General features: G+C 37.2%; 3 protein-coding genes across 38 annotated transcripts in view; all 3 read left to right on the top strand.

Moving 5' to 3' along the window:
• Positions 1-22162, top strand: part of CTHRC1 (collagen triple helix repeat containing 1) — a 403863-nt gene that overhangs the window by 59969 nt on the left and 321732 nt on the right. The gene's annotated exons all lie outside the window — the stretch shown is intronic.
• BAALC (BAALC binder of MAP3K1 and KLF4) overlaps positions 1-22162 on the top strand; it is a 1274875-nt gene that overhangs the window by 1086139 nt on the left and 166574 nt on the right. The gene's annotated exons all lie outside the window — the stretch shown is intronic.
• Positions 1-22162, top strand: part of ATP6V1C1 (ATPase H+ transporting V1 subunit C1) — an 87085-nt gene that overhangs the window by 57318 nt on the left and 7605 nt on the right. For both annotated transcript variants that reach the window (XM_050800707.1, XM_050800706.1), the window contains exons 2-8: positions 1258-1428; positions 3100-3167; positions 9044-9129; positions 11221-11315; positions 12898-12989; positions 14059-14157; positions 16048-16116. In XM_050800707.1, coding sequence (XP_050656664.1) covers positions 1297-1428; positions 3100-3167; positions 9044-9129; positions 11221-11315; positions 12898-12989; positions 14059-14157; positions 16048-16116 — 641 coding nt within the window. In that variant the 5' untranslated portion in view covers positions 1258-1296. The remainder of the gene's footprint in view (positions 1-1257; positions 1429-3099; positions 3168-9043; positions 9130-11220; positions 11316-12897; positions 12990-14058; positions 14158-16047; positions 16117-22162) is intronic.

The raw sequence follows: 22162 nt of genomic DNA, 5'->3' as shown, positions 1-22162 counted from the left end.
TGTTAGCAGAAAGCTTATGTTGGTTCTCATGAAGGCACATTAAAATGGGAATAATGGTACCAAAATACTTTGATTTTTATCACTTGTGTTTATGTGCTTTACCTACCTAGATTCTGAATAGTTTTATCTCTATAGTTTTTTCACCCTTCTGTGTGTGTGGGAAGGGGAAGGAGGAGGAGGAGGAAAAGAGATTGTAGAGAGGGTTAAGTGAATCTTAATGGGACTCTTTGGAAAGGGAGATCTGCAGCCTGCCTCTCAGATCCAAAAATGTTACATTAACGCCACCCTCCCAACTCCCTGTATTTTAAAATAGCCGAGCAGATTGGCAAGTTTTATTTGTTTTTTGTTTTTTGTTTTTTTTTTTCAAATTTGTAAATGTTCAATGGCAACTAAGTGTATGCATCAAAGATTTGAGATTTCTCTAGATTGACTATGGATTAGAATTAACCACCAAATTTACTAGCCTTGTAGGATTTGCTAAGCCAATGTGACAAATTTATTTGGTGACTGCTGTTTATAAATGCATTGATTCAATTAAATTCTTTCTTCAAGATAAAAGTTATGCCTTTTTTTTTTTTTTTTTTTTTTTTAATTTCCTTTTTTTGGTTGTAAGCTTTAAAAGTTTGAGATAGGTTGGGTGCAGTGGATCACTTGAGGCCAGGAGTTTAAGACCGGCCTGGCCAACATGACAAAAACCTGTCTCTACTAAAAATACAAAAATTAACTGAGCGTGGTGGTGCATGGCTGTAATCCCAGCTACTCAGGAGACTGAGGCACAAAAATCGCTTGAACCTGGGAGGCGGAGGTTGCAGTGAGCCGAGATTGTGCCACTGCCCTCCAGCCTGGACGACAGAGTGAGACACTGTCTCAAAAAAAAAAAAAAAAAAGTTTAAGATAAACCTATAAATTTGTAACTCTCCACCTTTTTGGTTGAAGGAAACTATTGGTGGCTGGTATTTTGGGTAATCTCACTTCTTGACTAACTCCCATTAAGAATGTTTTATAATGAAAAAAAGTAGGTACTTCACATACTAGGTTTTTATCACCTCACTTTCCTGATATCATAAATAAATCATTTTTTTCACCATTTATATAGATTTACTTTGAGGTAGGTAAATTTCACTTTGCTGGAGATCATATGCCAATATTAGATTAGTTTTGAAACAGGTTATATGTTACAACGTCTCCTATGACTCTGAAAGACTTTAGAAACAAATGATTTTAAATATATTTCTTTTGTTTTGTTTTACATTTCAGAATCTCTCTTGATTTTTGAGGAAATACCCAGTAACAAACATGACTGAGTTCTGGCTTATATCTGCTCCTGGGGAGAAAACCTGTCAGCAAACATGGGAGAAATTGCATGCGGCAACTTCAAAGAACAATAATCTTGCTGTGACTTCCAAGTTCAATATTCCTGACTTAAAGGTGAAGCTGCACTGTGCAGAATTGCATATGAGTTCATCATTCAGGGGAGGGCCAGTTCTCTCTGTTAGTGGAAATGAGATACCCAGGTTCCTTCCAAAGAAAACCTCCTCTCCAGCCATTGGCATGATTTACAATGTATCTTCTTTGAAATACTAGAAGCGGCCGGGCGCGGTGGCTCAAGCCTGTAATCCCAGCACTTTGGGAGGCCGAGACGGGTGGATCACGAGGTCAGGAGATCGAGACCATCCTGGCTAACACGGTGAAACCCCGTCTCTACTAAAAAATACAAAAAACTAGCCGGGCGAGGTGGCGGGCGCCTGTAGTCCCAGCTATTCCGGAGGCTGAGGCAGGAGAATGGCGTGAACCCGGGAGGCGGAGCTTGCAGTGAGCTGAGATCCGGCCACTGTACTCCAGCCTGGGCGACAGAGCGAGACTCCGTCTCAAAAAAAAAAAAAAAGAAATACTAGAAGTAAACTACCAAATTGAAATAACGTCTCTCTACTTAGGCTTTCTGTGCTCTTCTAAATTGCAATGAAAAATCTTATGAAAATGTTTGATGTATTACATTCACAAATACCATTTTCAGAAATTAAAACTCTTAGTAGTATATATTCTTAAATATCATAGTGAAGTTGTTAATAAATTTATGTTACACTGATTCTTACATTGTAAATGTGTTACCATAGCACCTACTTAATCATACTTGACAAATCTAACCCAGTTATTTAATCTGGTTAATCTATTTAAGATTTACTGTATTAAAGATTCGTAATCTAGCAACATCAAAGTGAAGCAGGTATCCAGTAATCAGTTGATGGAACATTTGTAAAGAATAGAAAAGATCATGATACTGACATTTTGCTAGTTAACTGAATGAGGGAGTCGTAGGCAACATTCATTTAAGAAATATTTAAAATGACTGATTCTTGGTGGGGTGCGGTGGGGCCTGTAAACCCAGCACTTTTGGGAGACTGAGGTAAGCGGATCTCCTGAGGTCAGGATTTTGAGACCAGCCTGGCCAACATGGTGAAACCCAGTCTCTACTGAAAATACAAAAATTAGCCAGGTGTGGTGGCAGGCGCCTGTAATCCCAGCTACTTGGGAGGCTGAGGCAGAAGAATCGCTAGAATCCAGGAGGCGGAGGTTGCAGTGAGCCAAGATCACCACACTCCAGCCTGGGTGACAGAGCGAGACTCCATCTCAAAAATATAAATAAATAAATAAATACAATAAAATGACCAATTCTTAATATTTTTGGAGTTACGGATACCTTTGAGACAGGACGTTTCCTCCAAAACGTACTCACTGTGCACAGTTTTGCATGCCAATTTAATTACAGACCCTCTAGCACATATCTGTGGACCTCCTACTCGAGAGCCTGTGTTGTAAACTAAGATTTCAGATGATCCAGTGTCATTGAATAGTACAAGCACAGACCTGTCTTTGAGGAGTCTTCAAGTCTTAAGTGGTGCTTGTACCCATGAATTAAAGGATTATCTTGTACATATAAATAGCTTTGAAATGTCTGGCAAACATCTTTTAACATACTTACACATTATGAAATAAAATAGGGAGAATTTAAGATTCGCAAGAACTTTAAGTCAAGATGTATCAGCTTGTATTTTTTAAAAAAGGATGCCAGCTAAATAACAGAATATATTTTCCTTTTAGGTTGGCACGCTGGATGTCTTGGTTGGCTTGTCAGATGAACTGGCTAAACTGGATGCATTTGTAGAAGGGTAATGTACTTACATGCATGGAGTAGAGCAAAATGGGAGACACTGTTATCAGGCTCCGTGAACACTGCGTCTATTATCACATGTGTACTCTGCTTACTGGAATGGTTTTAGAAAACAATGACTTTTTTCCTTTTGTATATCAATTTTATGAAGGTACAATTTACATACTATAAAATGCACCTGTTTGAAATATGAAAATGCTGATTCTCTTTTTACTATCTTTATTGGGATATAGTTTACATGCCGTGCATTTCACCTTTACAGGTGTACAATTCAATGATTCTTAGTGTATTCAGACTTGCATAACCATTGCCACAGTCATTTTTAAATATTTCATCATCCTCTATTCCTATGCCCATGAGCAGTCACTTCCTGTCCCCACCACCCACAAATTGTTCTGCCACTATAGATTTGCTTGGTCTGGACATTTCTTGTAAATGGAATACAATACATGGTCTTTTGTGACTGTCTTCTTTTGCTTAGCATAATGTTTTGAAGTTTATCCAAGCTGTTGCATGTATCAGTATTTCATTTCTTTTTATTACTAAATAGTATTCCACTATATATGTGCACACACACACACCACATTAATCCATTCATCAGTTGATGGGCATTTCTTTTGCTTCCACTTTTTGGCTTATAAGAATAATGCTGCTGTGCACATTTGTGTACAAGTTTGTATTCTTAAATATCTTCATTTTTCTTGGGTTTGTACCTAAGAGTGGAATTTCTGGGTCATATGGTAACTTTATGTTTCACTTTTTGAGGAACTGACAAACTGTTTCCCAGAGTGGCTGCACCATTTAATATTCCTGCCAGCAGTGTTTGAAGATTCTCATTTCTCTACATCCTTGTCAGCACTTGTTACTATTTGTCTTTTTGATTATAGCCATCCCAGGGAGTATGAGATAATACCTCATTTAAAAAAATTTGCATTTCCCTGTTGGCTGATGTGATGTGATGTGTTGAGTATCTTTTCATGTGCTTTTTGGCCATTTGTTTTTCTTCCTTGGAGAAATGTCTGTTCAGATCCTTTGCCCATTTTTAATTGGCTTGTCTTTTTGTTATTGAATTGTAAGAGTTCTTTATACAGAATATGCTAGATATAAATCCCCTATCAGATATAACTTGCAAATATTGTCTCTTATTCTGTGAATTGTCTTCATTTCCTTTTTTTTTTCTCGAGACAAGTCTCGCTCTGTCAACCAGGTTGGAGTGCAGTGGCGAGATCTCAGCTCACTGCAGCCTCCGCCTCCTGGGTTCAAACGATTCTCCTGCTTCAGCCTCCCGAGTAGCTGAGATTACAAGTGCCTGCCACAACGCACAGCTTAGTTTCGTATTTTTAGTAGAGATGGGGTTTCACCATGTTGGACAGGCTGGTCTCGAACTCCTGACATGATGCACCTGCCTCAGCCTCCCAAAGTGCTGGGATTACAGGCATAAGCTGCCGTGCCTGGCCATGTCTTCATTTTCTTGATTGTGTCCTGTGAAACATGAAAGTTTTAAATTTTGATGAAGTCCAATTTATTTTTTTCTTTTGTTGCTTGTGTTTGTGGCATTGTGTCTAAGGCACCATTGTCTAATCCAGGGTCGTATCGTTTTATGTCTATGTTTCCTTCTAAGAGATTTACAGTTTTAGCTTTCACATTGAGGTCTTTGATTCATTTTGAGTTAAGTTTTATGTATGTTGTGAGGTAAGGGTCCAACTTGATTCTTTTGAATGTGAATATCTAGTTGTCCCAGCACCATTTGTTGAAAAGACTGTTTTTTCCCACTGAATTGTCCTGGAACCCTTACTGAAAATCAATTGAACGTAATATGAGGGTTTATTTCTGGACTCTCAGTTCTGTTTCATTGATCTATGTTTCTCTCCTATGCCAGTACCACATTGTCTTGATTATTGTAGCTTTGTAGTAAGTTTTAAAATCAGAAAGTATGAATTCTCCAACTTTTTTTTTTTTTTTTCCAAGATTGGCTATTCTGGGTTCTTTGTCTTTTTGTATGAATTTTAGGATCACAGTGTCAAACTTCTGCATATAAGTCAGCTAGAATTTTGATGAGGATAGTGTTGAATCTATGTATCAATTTGGGGAATGGTATCATCCTAACATTATTGTCTTTGATCCATGAACATGGGATATTACTCCATTTATTTGAAGATGGCTATGCTTTCGTCTTCAAAATTCAGTTGGAAGAATTTTTCTAAACTGCAGTTTTTATTACTTTTGAAATTCAGGTACATGTGTATTTGAGCTGAAAATGGTTATAGGCTGTTTGATAGCTGCTTTTTGATTAGTTGGCAGAATCAATCTACAGTTCCTTCACCTCTGGGGATACAAAGCTTTTATCTTAGAGTTTAGATACATAGGTGTAATTTGTAAAATACAGAATTTGGAGAATCTTAGAAATGTACATTCGATAGAAGCTTTAAGGGAATAATAGGCTTGGATAGGAGGAAATTTTTTTGTGAAATCTATATGGAAGATTTTCTCATTTCTGCTGTTAAAATGCTTTTCTGAATTGATAGAACCACCTCAAAGCGACGCTGTGGCAATAGAGACTGAGGTCAGGGTTGCAGAGAGAGAGATCTTTAAACATAACACCATGTAGTGAGGAAGTAAACAGATCTAAGGATGTATTGATGATCTTTAATATTGGAATCAAGAAGGCCACTTAGCAGACAGTTTCACAGTAGATAAGTTAAGAGATAGTAAAAGCTCAATTGGGGCCAGACACTTGGTCATTAGAATGCAAAAGAGAAGATGAAAGGAAAAGCAACTTTTAGGATTATAATTCCATATATTCATATAGAGCAAATGAGTATTATGAATTATTATACATATAGTGAAAATAATTATGATACACTCAAAGCACGAACTGATGGAAAGAATAGTCTCTTGGTTTCTTGCTTACACATTTTTAATTGAGAAAAAAATTTGAGGAAACTTTATTTTCAGTTGTCATCCCTGGAGTGAGTCTTCCCTGAGGTCTCATCTACCTCATTAGAGTTACAAGTTATGACAACCAAAGAGACACTGAGAAAGGAGGTCCCTGAGAATATAATTATTAACATTTATTTGGACCCATGTCAGTCACCTTGATGGCTTTATAGTTCTTTCTTTAAATTGTTAATGGGATGTCCTGAATATAATTTAAAGTTTGCCCAGATTTTAAATTTTATTTACTTTTTTAGAGACAGGGTCTTGGTGTCACCCAGGCTGGAGTGCAGTGGCGCAATCATAGCTCATTGCATCCTTGAACTCCTGGGCTCAAGCGATCCTTTTACCTCAGTTTCCTGAGTAGCTAAGACTATAGGCTTGCACCACCACACCCAGCTAATATTTTTATTTTTATTTTTATTTTTGTGGAGACAGGGTCTCGCTATGTTGTCCAGGCTGGTCTCAAATTCTTGGCCTCAAGTGATCCTCCCACCTCAGCCTCCCAAAGTGCTGAGATTACAGGCATGAGTCACTGTGCCCAGCTGGCTCAGATTTTTTAGGGAAGGAATCTGGAAAGTATTAATGGCAAATGTAGTTAGTTTGGTGAGTAGAATTTAAAGTTACCCGTGCAGTGTGTCAGCTGTTCTTTTCTGCATTGTTCCACAAGCGCATCTTCTTCAGTCCTCCTGAAAGATACGAGGAATTTAAAAATCTTGTTGTTGTTAGACTTTGGTAGTGTTGACAGATGATAGCTTAATGACTTAAATGCTCCAAGTGTTAAAGTCCAAACATTGTAGAATATGGTATATGTGGCAAATCATAGTTTATACTTTCTTAAAAATGTAATCATTGGAGCAGATATTTTTGAGGTGACATTTTGTACATTGACACAGATCCTCTTGTAAATAGGCTTAGGGAGATCTCGAAGTTGTGGATTATGTGACGTTAAGTTTATAAATTTGACACCAGATGATTCTACACGCTAAAGTACTTCTATGGGTAAACATGCAACATTTTAGAATGTTCATAGCAAATGGTTCTGTTTACAAGATGCTTGTCAAATTTTATGAGAATGATTTGTCCCTCTTGAAGGAATGGGTGAATTTTGGAGACATAGGCAAATGTATGTACAAACCTCAAGTTAAACATGTTGAAGACTTATGACTTACATCATTATTTCTGAAATTGTTCTAATTTTTAGGTTTGAGACCACTCAGCATAGGATTGTCATTTAAATTTAGCTCTTCTATCATGTTTCCTGGCCCGTATTGGCCCTCATTTAAACTGTCAACAAGCCACGCTCTGTGGCTCACACCTGTAATCCCTCCTGCTTGAGGGGCCAAGGCAAGAGGATCATTTGAGCCCAGATGTTCAAAGCTGCAATGCACTATAATGGCACCACTGCACTCCAACATGGGCAACAGAGCAAGACTCTCTCTTTAAAAAAAAAAAAAAAAAAAAAAAAAATATATATATATATATATATATATATATATATGTACACACACACACACACACACACACACACACACACTTTTTTAAGAAAAAAATAAAACCGTTACAGGAATTTCTTAATTTGTCTTCCAGTTTCCCCTCCTAGCTGTTGAGCATATAGTCATGAGAATACTTGTCCTGAGCCCTGTTTCAACTGTGTTACATCCCTGTCTAGAGTGTGGCTTCAGAGGCTATATATCTGCAATCTGGCATCCCGCTTTCCTAGCCTAAGCTCCCCTCCCTACTTCTCAGCCTGTGGCTCCCATCAGTCTGGACTCCTCACCATTATCTGGATGCCAACTGCTTTTCCACCTCTTATCTTGACTCACATTATGCCCCATGGCAAGAATATGCTTTCGTCCCAGGTAATCATCCTTGTAAAACCATTTCTGTCCTTCATTGCCCTGCTCATGAGCCTTTGGGCTTTCTTGACTACAGTAGCTGCAAGTGATCCCTTTTCCCTTTCTCTCTCTCTGTCTGCAGCCTGGCAATCTCAGCTGGCACTGACCTCAGATTGCTTTATATTTAGTAATTTATATATTTTTGTATCTTTCCAGTGAGATTTTAAGCAATGTGTGAAGGTAGTGATTTTGTCTTGTGTGACTCTGAACCCCACCCAGGGCCTAGAGGCAGACATGGAATGAGGAAGAGAACGCTGGACTCCAAAGTCAGGACAATGTGTTTCTAGTCACGTCTTTGACATTAACTGGTCTTGTGACTTTGGATAAGTCACTTAATTCTTTTATACCTCAGTGTCTTATAAATGAAAGAATTGACAAGGTCATATGTAGGTGCCTTGGTTTAAGTTGGTGCAAAAGTAATGGAGTTTTTGCCATTTTTTTGTTTCTAAAGTAATGGCCAGAACCACAATTACTTTTGCGCCAACCTAATAGTTTTGGCATTATGGCTTCCTCTATAGCATAGCTCCTTGTAGATAGTAGATGCTCAATAAACAATTAATTAATAATGTAGGACCTAATTTTTCATCATGACCATTGCTTACGTTCTCTTGCCTGTAAGATCCCTTTTTTCCTAAGGGAAACCACAGTGTCTTGCATGTCGCAGGAACATGGTGAGTGCTAGTTCTCGGCCGCCTCCTTTGTTCTTGGTCCTTGCATTGTCCAGTTTTTGGCGTATAAATATATGCCTCTTTACAGACTGTTTCTCACTAGCTTCCCACCACTTTCTTTCTAGACTAGTAGACACACTGCATGTAGTCTCCTTAAAACTCTACAGTTACTCAGTTGACTTTTGCATGTAACAAAATCTTGGTCCATTTTATCCTTAAAACATTATAAGGTAAAATCCATTTATTGTATATTATATGGATAGGTATAATGGGAACATACATAGTCAAACTCATGTCTTTATATAATATGTTCATCATATAGAATGCAATTTAGATCTTTTTCCTTAAAATGGTTAATTTTTTTTCCTCCTCAGAGTGGTTAAGAAAGTGGCTCAATACATGGCTGATGTATTGGAAGATAGTAAAGACAAAGTTCAAGAGAATCTGTTGGCTAATGGAGGTAAGCTAATGCTCATGATTGATCATTATTAACTCATATAAAGTGAATAACTAAGCTACAGAAACAAAAAGTAATGTAAAAAAGTCTATAGAAAAGGACACTAAATACAATAGAAAGCCATTAAAGTACAATTATTACTGAATTTGGTGATACTTCCAGGTACATCCTGTTCCCTGAAACATAATCTAGTAGAAGACAGTCTTACATAATATATAATATGGCTTATGATATGATGCCAAGTCCCCTGCAAGAGCAGTATTGTAAAGATTTGCCTTAGTTCTTTCCAGGACCTATTTGTTCACTCATTTACAAGTTTCCAAGTTGTGTATCTCAGCATTGTTCCAGTTGAATACCTGCTGTCGTATGTAGGTTTTTGTATTTCATAGTATATAGCTGTTAAAGCCTTAGAACAGAAATTATTAGTTTTATTGCAGAATAGTGCCTCCCCCCAATATGATTTTGGCATTTCTTTACTTAATACCCATAAAATAGCTTACTGACTTCTCTGTAGATAGAAGCCAGTATTTATATAGAGTTTGCTCTATGTAGTAATGACTTTATAAAGATGATTCTGACCCCATTGTTTTCACTTGTACTTGCATTTCTTATTTTCTTGTGAAATGTCATTTTACCATTTTACTTCATTTAAAATTAAACCCATCTTTAGTGATATGTCATTATAATAGGAAATAATGAGCTGGGCATGGTGGCTCACGCCTGTAATCCCAGCATATTGGGAGGCTGTGGCAGGAGGATCGCTTGAGTGCAGGAGTTCAAGACAAAGCTGGGCAACGTAGGGAGAGCCTGTCTCTAAAAAACCCAAACAAAAAGAAAGAAAAAGAAAAAAATTACCTGAATGTAGTGGCGTATGCCCATAGTCTCAGCTAGTCAGGAGGTTGAGGAGAGGGGATTGCTTGAGCTTAGGAGTTCAAGGCTGCAGTGAGCTATGATTGTACCTCTGTACTCTAGCCTGGGTGACAGAGCAAGACCCTGTCTCTTAAAAAAAAAAAAAAAAGAAGGAAATAACGCTTTCCTTTCATTCTCTACGGGATCGCCTACTCTGATAAGGTTACTATATTTTAAATCCAGTGTTCCTGAAATCTCATTTCTTCTTGCAAATAATAGCTGCTCAATAAATATTTAATCAGTTAAAAATGTAGTAACTTATTCTTGCTCTTTGTTATCAAAGTAATTCTGATCTCATTGTTTACTGTGTCTGTTAATTTGTGTTTCGAGAAAGAACAGAAGGTATGTTAGATATTAATAAGTTAATTTGTGTTGTCTTTACTGATCTTCTATGTATTTTATGAACTAGGGCAGTCAGTCTAGTAGGTGGAATGGTGGTTGACCAAGAGGGGCAGTGCATCTAGATAGAGTTGCTTTCGGAAATACCATCTGTGTTGTTGACTCACTGGTATTATGTAAGGAGATATTGAGAAGAGAAAGGTATTTTTATATGAATTACTTTTGTCAGTGAGTGCTGCCATAATTGCCATTTGGTTTCTCTGTCCTTGATCCCGTTAGGGGTGAAGTCACTTTGATTACTAAACTTCCAAGGAATAAGTTGTTGAGTATTTTTTTTAGCTCTACATGTTTTATTCTTGCCATTTGAAAGTGAAAGGGTCCATGTTTTGAAAATTGTTAAAATGTGAACTCCTGGAAACAGTCATCACATGGTTTTAACAGACAAGTTTATTTTCAGTTTGCTTGGGTAAGTTATCAAAGAAAGAACATACTTTTGTGAAATTCTACTTATCGAGGAGGCAATTTGAAGTAGTTTCTTAATCTTTGTGTGTCTCTCCTACGTGTGAAGCATATTAGCAATATGTACATACTTCATTTTTAAAGTAATCAAATTAGAAGGAGCATCTTAATTTGTATTAAATTTTGAATAAGAAGAAGAGATTACAAGGTAGAAATTTTGATTAATCCATGTTACTTAATATAGTTCACATTTAATCAGGATTCTTCAGAAATGACATCTTTGCTGATTTCCTCAATGCCGATTTCAGCGTTAAAATATATTGCTGTGTAAAAAACTGAACAATTCTGTTGCTTCTCTTCAGTAATTAGTTTATTCCCTTATTTCAGTGGACTTGGTTACTTATATAACAAGGTTCCAGTGGGACATGGCCAAATATCCAATCAAGCAGTCCCTGAAAAATATTTCTGAAATAATTGCCAAGGTAAGATAATACTTGAGACAAGTAGGACACATTGATTTATAGTGACTTTGCTTATTTTATAATTTCACTATGAAATACTTTTTAGGTTTTGATAAGGCAACTTAGTTATATGTCACAGATAGAGGGTATCCTTACTACAACTTTAGACATTAAAAGGTGTTAAAAGTATAACACTTTCATGTGTAGATTATCTAAGTTGTATACTTAGTTATGTAATTAACTTGAATATTACATCAACAGTGTTTAAGAAAGTGTGAAAATTCTGTATTATTTATACAAATTTTAAGGGTACCTGAGATTATGTAGAATAGGAAATTGGAGTCTATTAAGATTTCTTAGTCATTCAGGTAGGTGATAGTGGTCACTGAAGTATGTTTGTGTGCATAGTGTACTTGTTCAAACATTAAACCCTATGGGTTCTCTGACCCCTTCCGACTATTTAGTTTTGATCCTCTGCCTGGAAAAATTCCCCTATTCAGGTGCCACATAATTTTATGTAGTTTCAGCGAGTACATGGACCTTGAAGCCGATGCATGAACTCACCAAGAGCTCCTTTTATATTGAGAAATCCTTGAACTTGAGAAGAAATGTAAAAGTCTGTTTTTTCCCCCAAGATCTGTTTGTGGAATAAAAGTCTTAACAGTAACTATAATGAGACAAATAGACAAGGACCTGTTAATTGTTTGCCAGCATTCTTATTGACCTGGCTGGGGCAAGAAGTGTAGTTTAAATTATTGGACAGACTTTCCTTTGTTCCCAATAACTTTAGTTGTACAGTGTGTTACATAGTTAAATGTAAATAAATAGACTATCAAAGATTTCAACTAAAGTCATCATATAATTTGATGACTATAGTTTAAGAAACTATTATTTACATTATTTGATAATATAAAGTGGTGTTCTTACTGTGACTGAGCCTTGTTTTCTGGATCCTTAAGGATTAGATCATTTGCTCCCTGATGCTGCTGTAGATAGGGAAGCAGGCTTAGAGACGTGAAGTGACTTACCCTCATGCTACACAGCTAATAATGCTAGAACTGTGTTAAAGTCAGTTCTTCAAATATTGTTTACTTCACATTTTCTCCCTACGTAGTTAGTTTAGTATTCGTTTGAAAAAGCAGCTTTTGTAACATTTATGAATAGATGCAACTATAATTTTAATTTCATAGAAAAATATTCTATGTAATAGTGATGTTTGCAATAATTAAAAGTCTTCATGTAATTTAGTTTATTTTGGAAAATATCCTTCAGTCTTGTGAATTGAAGCCTTGTAATTAGTAATCTCCAAACCCAGTACCCTAGATTCCATTTCCATGGTTTAAGAAGTAATATAATAATAATTAAAATACATGTGGACTAAAACATTATTTTTAGTAGAAAAGATTTATGTGGAAATTATATTAAAAATGAAGTAGACTGTTTTTTAAATGATCTCCTAAAGTCGTGCTTTTAAAATAATAGAATATTCTTACACTAGAAACTAGTGAGTTTTTTTGTAGAAGTTAAAGTTTAGCTACTTTGTTAGTATTAGTAGAGGCAGATTTAGGAAAATTTTGTCTATTTTTCTTCTTTTTTTTTGAAGGGAGTAACTCAGATTGATAATGACCTGAAATCTCGAGCATCTGCATACAATAACCTGAAAGGAAATCTTCAGAATTTGGAACGAAAGAATGCGTAAGCAGATCAAGTATATTTGAGTATTAAGAACTCAGGAAGCACACTAGCATACACCGAAGGAGATATTTTTGGGATTTAGTTAGTTTCAGTTTATGTTGTTTCTGTAATCAAAATGGTATTTCTTTTACTTCATGGAGAAAAGCTCACTAAGATAAGTTTATAGAGTTCAGACTAGTCAAAACAGATGTGAGGCTGATTTATTATACTTGTTTTATAAATAATACTTGTGAACTGGGTCCTGGCTTATCCCTTTATCCGTTTGATATTTCACTGAAAAATAGTCTAAAATTAATTGTTTTAAATGAAATCATAGTTTAACTGCATAGTAATTACCTATTGCTTAACTATAGAATAATCCTTTTATGATGTAACAATCATTCTCTTATCTGTTTTCAGAGTTTAGGTTTTTCACTCATTAGGTTTTTAAAAACAGGACTGAATTGTTTTGGTTGATCCCCTCATACTATGACTACTACAAGTGCAGCTTTAAGCATGAAAGTATTCAAGTTGTGCCTTCATATCCTAGAGGGAAAGTTGGTTGGATACTATGAGTGATACAAACAGGGCAAGACATATTTATTATAGCGAAGTGATTACTGGAAGGCAAATGAAGACTGATTTGAAAGAGTTAATTATTGGGTTAGCTACCAAAATTGCCTGGTATCAAATAATACCCAAGTGAGGGAAGAATACCGAAGGTGTTGTGCTTAGATGACATAATTTCATAATTACATGATAGAGTAGACTTTAATTGATATCTAATGAGTAGATAGCACTTTTCCAGTCAAGATATTATATATGTAGGCAAGAGAAGAGCTGAGTTATAATAATTAAAGCAAACACAAAACACTAGAGGCAAATTTTGATAGAAGATATTTCCTTGGTTGCCAGGGTAGGATATATTCAGCTAAATGATGACTCCTTACAAAGTAAAACTCTTAACTAAGACTAATCCCTCTCAATGTATATATAGTATATGTGAAAATGATTAGCCTGCTGTTTCTTTACTTGTGTTACAGAAGCACATAATTATCAGCCTAATGATTTTTTTTTTTTAATTCCTCAGAGGAAGTTTGCTAACTAGAAGTCTAGCAGAAATTGTGAAGAAGGATGACTTTGTTCTTGATTCAGAGTATCTCGTCACATTACTGGTAGTAGTTCCCAAGTAAGTCTTTCTATTACAAAAGGTTTTACTTGTTAAAATACAAGAAAAATGTTAGTATCTAGTATTGTAGTTTGAAGTTTTCCATAAAATCCAAGCGTAAAAGGAATATAACCTTGCCATTCATTCAGTCAATCAGCATTTGCTCATGTGGCACATAAAGTAGAAATTAGATCATAACCTAGCAATGGAGACTTCAATTATAAATTGAGTTTCCAAATCAAATTTAGCAGCTTGGTAGAGTTGGCTCATTCAAACATTAAGTAATGCTAAATTATTGATTGTTTAACAAATACAGATTTTAGATTTCTCAAAATAGGAAGGTCTTTGCATTTTTTCCCAAAAAATTCTTTATGACTGGTTAGGATGAATTAAGCACTGTAAGACACAAAGAATGGATTAGAGCAGAGATTAGCAATTCTTTTTTCTATGAAGGGCTAGACAGTAAGTATTGTAGGCTTTGTAAACAATGTGATCTCTGTCACAACTACTCCACTGTGTCAACTTTGTGGTTATAGCTTAAGTTGCCATAGATGATATATAAACGAATGGATGTGGCTGTTTGAATAAAACTTTATTTACAAAACAGGCTTGGCTATGCGCATAGTTTGCTAACCACTGGACTAGACAACCTTTGATATCTCCTTAGGATTAGGCTTTCTGTGTTATTTAATATTTGATCATAGTTAATCTTGAATGAAATGAAGTGAAACCTTTGGGTACTTGTAGGAAGACCTGGACTCTGTGCATGTCTGTATAGCACTATTAATGGTTTCACTTTTGACTTACACTGAAGTCTTGCTATCAGGGAATGTTTGGGGGATCCGAACTCAGGTGGGAGGTTTGGGTCTTTTTCAGAGTATCATTGCATGAAGACTTCCTTGCTGTGCTCTGCATTTTTATCTGGTTCAGAGATTGGGAGTACTAGAAAATGATGCCTCTGTGGAATTTGCAGTGGCTACAATATTGTCTCAGTTCTGCATTTTTCCCCCTTTATTGCAGTATGCTACCTTTTGGATTTTTCTTTGCAGAGGGAGAAGGCCTTAAATCTGAGGATTTCACTCCAGAAGTTTTATTTTGTGTTCTAGTTACATAACTCCCCTCTGCTACACTGAAACACTGATTAATTATAACAAATTCTATGTATCTGTGCTTTTTTATACTATGTAGGAAAATAACTTTTGCCCAGATAAAATATTTGACTCATTCAACCTTTATTTAAAACTCGAGGTCAAAACCAGAAATTTTTATGGTTTTCTGTACCTTGTAATTGAAACATAGGACCTAAGACATCTTACATGATGAATTATTCTCTATCCTGGCCTATAAACACTATAATTATTTGTTTTCAATCTCAAACATAGTTGTCTCTCCCCACACCCCGGGAAGCCAGTGGCCTCTAGAGGTGGTTGTTGCACAATACTTTGTGGCAACATAGTTTACTGTCATTTCATTTACTTACTACCTCATGGTACTCTGTGCTTTCCATAAATACAGTTTTTTTCAGTCCTTCATAACTGCCACTGAGCAGGAGTGATAGTGATTTTAGCATGACCATTTTTTTAAAATGAGGCACTATACGTATGAACTATGCAGCTTGAAAATAATTTACAATCTATACTGTGCTTTACTTCCTTGTCAAACGTAGTTCTAGGATGTGCCTCTTTTGCAATAGTTACTGGAGGTAGGGTGGTGATCTGTATTTCCTGCATTACTCAGTGTATTGGAAATTCATTCTCAGTAGGAATCCTGAATTTTTTTTTGTTACATAGAGTTGGAGTATACTTGCTATAGCCAGATTTCCTATTTGTCACATAATTTTTTCTCTTCCTTGATATGGCAGGAAATAGGACTTGTTTTTCTTTTCCAATGTGTATTGTACCTTTCCTGCAGGTTAAACCACAATGACTGGATTAAGCAGTATGAAACACTAGCCGAAATGGTAGTTCCAAGGTCTAGCAAGTAAGTAGAAGTTTTTGTAAAACCATTTGGTTCCTAGAATTCCTTTCAGAGTTTGGATGTTGGCTGAGGAAATATGTTTGCTGTCTTGCTTTTGTGATAAATTAACCTCATGAATGAGTTCTGTGAACTCTAGTTGTAATAATTTTAGACCTAGAAGGGACTTGGCACAGTCTGTTTGACAGCCTCCTGTTTATAGACTTAGAAGTTTGAGGCCGGTGAGGTATTAATAGTTTGCCCAGGGTCACACATCTCGTTTGTGGCAGGGCTAGAACTAGAACCTAGGTGTCTGGTGTGGTACTTTTTCTGCCTCACTGTGCTGCCTTTTGAAAATTCTTTATTCACTATTGCATACCTACTATGTGTCTATAATTCCTCATTTTATTTGGCAAAGGAAGTGTACCAGAATGGCTACTGGACTGCTGTATTGATCTCCAGATGTTCCCCATCACTTTGAGCTTAGATTTTACCCAATCTGTATGTTCCTTTTATTTAAAAAACAAACCTGTTTTTATTAAACACTTTTTAAATTTATAGATTTAACATGCATTGCCTAATTTGAAATTTACAAGTCTGTGAAGAAGCATGGACAGGTATCACTCTTATTCTCATGGAAGAAGAAGTTAAAATGCTTAAATAGTTCCCTGAGGCATATGGCTGTGTAAAGCGTCCAATGGCAGAGTTAGGGCTAGAACTCACATCTTTTAGCTCCAGGTCCTGTACCCTTTTTACACTATTCCATGTCATTTTTCCATGTTCTGCCATTGCCACACTAGATATTCTTTGAGAAAATATAAATACAGTGTATCTCCACCCATTCTTTGAAAAAATATAAATACAGTGTATCTCCACCCCAAAGGATTCTTATAGATACATATATGCTTCAAGGGGAGGCAGCAGGGTAGAAGATATAGGAGGTAGTCAAGAAGTGGAATTAGTAAGGTCAGGCCCATGAAATATTTTCTTTTCCAGTTTCATTGTGTCATGTGGGAAGTAGCTTAGTATAATGGAAAGAGTCCTGGACCCAGGGATCTGAGTTCTATTGCTGGTTCTATGACTGGTAGAATCTGTCACTCGTAGGGTCTGTCAGCGGTAGGGTTGTGACTTCAGGTTGTCCAGGTTCTTGGTGTTTTAAACAAAGAATTGGACAAAATGCCCAGCAAAGCAAAATAAGAATGAAGCAACAAAAGAACAAAAGCAGGGATTTATTAAAAATGAAAGAAAGTACACTCCACAGTGTAAGAGCGAACCCAAGCAGTGGCTCAAGTCCGGATACAGAATCTTCTTGGGTCCGGATAACTCCTACAAGTTTCCCATTGGCCACTTCATGCTCACCTCATGTAAATGAAGTGGTAGCCTGCAGTCAGTCTCATTGGTTGCAGAAAGCAGCCAACCAGAGGCTGAAGTGAAGTCACAAAGGTCACACTCCTGTGCAAACATCTGATTGGTTGCAGAAAGCAACCAATCAGAAGCTAGGGTAGAGGTAACAAAGTTATACTTCTCTGCAAATGAAGACTTGGCCTGGAATCAGTCTGATTTGTTGCAGACAGTGAATTTCCCATCTGCCATGCAGGAAAGGTCAAAAGGAGTAGCCTCTGGTCCTTTTGTTACTTAGGCATGGAAAGTTAGGGTTTTCCTTTCAATTTAGTTCTAGGAAATCGGGGTGAAACCACCTTAGGTTCCCTGCCTCCAGACCCTATTCTCCTGCCTCAGTTCTGCTACCAACTTGCTGTGTAACCTGGGGTAAGTCTTTTAACTTCTCTGGCCTCATTTTCTTTGTCTATAAATGAGCATAGCCCCTTCCTTGTATATATTTTGAAGATATTTTAAGGCTTGATGAAGTATTCAAAATACAAGATAATGTTACTGTATTTTCACAAATGTTGATCTTTTAGGAACTAAACAACAAACTTGTGCTCATTGTGAATTTTTTTTTTTTTTCCATTTGGGGGAATACCTTCATTCTTCACATGGTAACCTGAAGACTACAGTTATGTCTTCATATTAGTGTCTCACTTAGGCTGTTGATACTGACAGATCTGTAGGGCATTAGAGCCATAGAGATTGACTCTGTGTCTAGGAGGCAGGTGGAGGAGGAGAATGAGGACCCGGTGCACACAGAATGTCCTCCAGAGGTGGACATACGCCAACCCAGATGTCCGGGGGATGGTGTGTAGGCTCATTAAGTAAGCTCAGATTTACTCTGATAGAAGGACTTTAAAAATATTCCATCAGAGATTTAGATCTTTGGACAGTCACTTTAGTAGTTTAAAGGGCAAATTTCAGGCAGGGAACAGTTTAATGCAGTCAAGACTTGTTTGCAAATGACTTGTAAGTGCACACTAATCTTCTGAGAGCTCCCAGCCTTTCCTTGCTCAGTGAAAACATCTGTTCTACCTATTTCTCAGTTCAAAGTACATTTGGAATCACTGACTCAAAAACTTACCTGTTTAAATTTGGTCAGAGACCACATAGCACTAGCTTAAATAGCACCATTAAGAGTATGTGCAGTTAATGTAGGGGCAAATAGGCTTTTTTGAGTGAGCCTGGAATTTTGTCTGCCATTTAGGAAAGATCTCTGTGACCTGATGCTGAATTTTTGGTTTATCACACCCAGCATTTCTGAGTAATTACTATGAGCCTAGTCATTGTTCTATGTGCTTTACACAAGTTAGTTAATTATGGTAGTAACATTACTTTTTGGCATGATAACTTGAGTGATTATTGTTGGGAGTAGTGAAGATGAAAGTGGAATTCTGAGGTAGAATCGATTGAAAAATATTCACTCTAATATCCAATCTAATATTTTTCAATCTGTTATTCTAACTGTCCTCAAACCTGAAAGAATTTTAAAATTCACAAAATATAACTATTTGTAAAATGTTCTACAAAGATTGGACAGTTTTGAAATACTACCGTTACTGTGAGGCTAAATGCAGCAATGTGTATAAATGCCATGTCAAGGCTGTGGACAAAGAAGTGGAGGCTGGGTTGCTGTTCTGCTTTTTTTTTGTAGAAACACTGTTCAGAAAGAGGTGCTTTTCACTTGTCCTTTCAGAATTACCACTATCCTTTTTTTTAATTTTTTTATTTTTTGTCTACTTTTGCTTATTAAAATAGTCTGAATGAGTCAGATCACTGGTTAACTTTTGCCTTTTCTCTGTCATTGGAAGCAACATCACAAACTCATGGGTGCTTCACAGAAGTTTTTATTGAGAGATCTGAAGTCCCCAGTGAAGCAGAACAGCCTAGCTAAGAAGTGCAGAAAAAATGATACTGGCCACTGTCCAGGAGTTTCTCTATGTTTCAGAGTTTCTGAGGGAGATGGTCTGTTCTCCTGTCAGTATCACTTCAACCACACCCATGGCTCTAACTTCAACTGCAGTTTTCGGACTCCTAAATCTTTATCTGTGGCCAGCTTTCCCCCTACCTGCAAACTCACATACCTGGGTTCCTACTGGACCACTCCATGTGGTATTTCCTAGGTAACTGACACCCCAATCTCAGACTCAAACTCTCTCCTTGCCTTGAAGTATATGGCAGCAACATCTGCCCAGTGATCCAAACCGCAAGTGTGATAGACATTTTGGAATCTTCCTTCACCCTTGCACCCCAGCTCCCCAACAGACCCCCCCGCCTGCATTAGTCTAATCAGTTGTGGCATTTCCACCTTCCATAGTATTTGGTTGAAGCATTAAAAATTGCTGTTTTGTAGGTCAAAAAATGGTCAAATATCCACAATTTCACATGGTTAAATCTACTCTCCCCACTCCCCCAAGACCCACTGCCACTGCTCCAGCTCTGACTCCCTCATCCCTTGCCTGGACCATGGTAATTGACCCTAGCTGGTCTCCTTTTCTCCGGTATTTTCTCTTCTCATCAGTCCTCCACATTGCTGCTGTTTTCATCTTTGTGACATACAAATGTGTTACTTTCCTGTCTAAAACCCTGCTTGTCCCTCCCTATTTTGACTGCCTTCACTCAACACACACACACACACACACACACACACACACACACACACACACCCTTCTTGTACCCTTATATGTATATATATATATTTTTCTTTTCTTTTTTTTTTTTTGAGACACAGTCTCTCTCTGTCACCCAGGCTGGAGTGCAGAGGCGTGATCTCGGCTCACCGCAACCTCTGCCTCCCAGATTCAAGTGAGTCTCCTTCCTCAGCTTCCCAAGTAGCTGGGATGTGCTACCACACTCAGCTAATTTTTATATTTTTAGTAGAGATGAGGTTTCACTATGTTGGCCAGGCTGGTCTCGAACTCCTGACCTCAAGTGGTCTGCCTGCCTTGGCCTCCGAAAGTGCTGGGATTACAGGCATGAGCTACTATGCTGAGCCCCAGTTATACATACTTCTTGCAATTCCTCAAATGCACCATGCTATTCCACATCTGTATTCATTTGCGTATGGGGTTCTGTCTGGAACGTTATTCTCTTTTTTGCCTTTCTTTCAAACTTCCACCTGGTATCACCTCTTTGGTGAAACTCCTTTGACTCCCCTCAGATAAAGTAACTAATTCCCCAGTGTATCATGTATATTTTCTGTTGCAGCACTTACAACTCTGTATTGCAGTTACCTGTTTCCTTTACTAAACCCATACCTGGAGATCAGGAAATGCTGTCTTAATTTTATAGTAATGTCTAGCAAGCACTTGCATTACAGAGTCTTAGTACATGTTAAATGACTACAAGTCCATTATAGTAAGGACTCGTGGTTTATTTTTTTATACAGTTTTTAAGAAATACCTTTCCCTAGGGGAAAGAGAAAAAGCAAGTGGCTTTTATTTATTTTTCATAATAAGGTGGCAGAGTAGGATTTAGTTATAAGGTGAGATGGAAGTTTTATCTTGGCTTTTATCACCATCAGGACTTTGAGTAAGCCATAGGAATTTGCTGTGTCCCAGATCTCTGCACAATAGCTAGGAACCTGTTTAATAGGTAACCTGCTCATTGACACAGGGCCATGTCAAGCACCAAATGCTTTTGGAAGGGTCTTCAAAACAGCAAAGTGTTGGATACTAAAAGATTAGTATGCTAATGGTGAAGCATTATTTGTGGCTCTGAAATAGCCTGCAAGTTAGATTTAGATTTGTTTTGATCTCAAGCAGTTCACACATCACTGAGTAAATCTTGGCAAAGCAGAAGATCCTTAAACGGCTTTTTTAATCGAGCTCTGTCCACTTGGTAGCTGCCCTTCATTGGGTTTGATGGATACCAGGAGCAAGAACTAAGGGTAATCATTTTGAGAAGATACAGTCTAACAGGAGGTTTCAGTGTTCTAAACCCAGAGTACTTGCGTTTTCTCTGCATGTCAGCAATGACAGTGATCAGTACTCCCAGAGCTGTCTGCTGGTCATTCGCTAGGGAGGTGCCCCTGCTGGCTGGCTGATGAGAAGTGGGGTAGATTCAGTACTTAAAGCCATCCTGTGATTAAACACTGTAGTTGCCTCCTGAATTTACTTGGCTAACCAGGTGGTTCTTAGGCTTCAGGAAAAACTACACTTGCTTTAAAAATTTTTTTAATATAGTATCTTTAAATTACCCAGCATTCCTCCATTTTGTAAAATTTACTTTTTCTGATTTCAGAATTACCACATTGTAAGTAAAAAGTAAACATTAAAAAACAAAGAAAACAGCCAACAAAAGGGCACAGGACCCTTTTGGTAGTGAGGGGTATGTTTATCGTCTAGATTGTGGTGATGGTTTCATGGGTATATGCGTATGTCCACACTTCAGATTATAGACATTAAATGCGTACAGTTTTCTGTATAACGATTATATCTCAGTAAAGCTGTTTAAAAAACACTAAACATTAGAAGACCTCCAATATGTGAAAGATAGAAAGGAGAAGAGACTCCCCTCAGTAACATTCCCTGCCCCAAGGTTATCCCTGTGGAACAGCTGCCCGTGCAGCCTCGTGGACCTCGCGTAAGGACTTCTATACAGGAGGCACTGTAGGTAAATTCTGAAAGCCAAATTTGGGCCATACTATCACAAGCGATACCATTCCCATTTCAAACAGTGGACTTTC

This window comes from Macaca thibetana, chromosome 8 (genome assembly GCF_024542745.1).
Source record: "Macaca thibetana thibetana isolate TM-01 chromosome 8, ASM2454274v1, whole genome shotgun sequence".
Lineage (NCBI taxonomy): Eukaryota > Metazoa > Chordata > Mammalia > Primates > Cercopithecidae > Macaca > Macaca thibetana.
The sequence above is the reverse complement of the archived record's forward strand: the minus strand, read 5'-3'. Positions and strand labels throughout refer to the sequence as shown.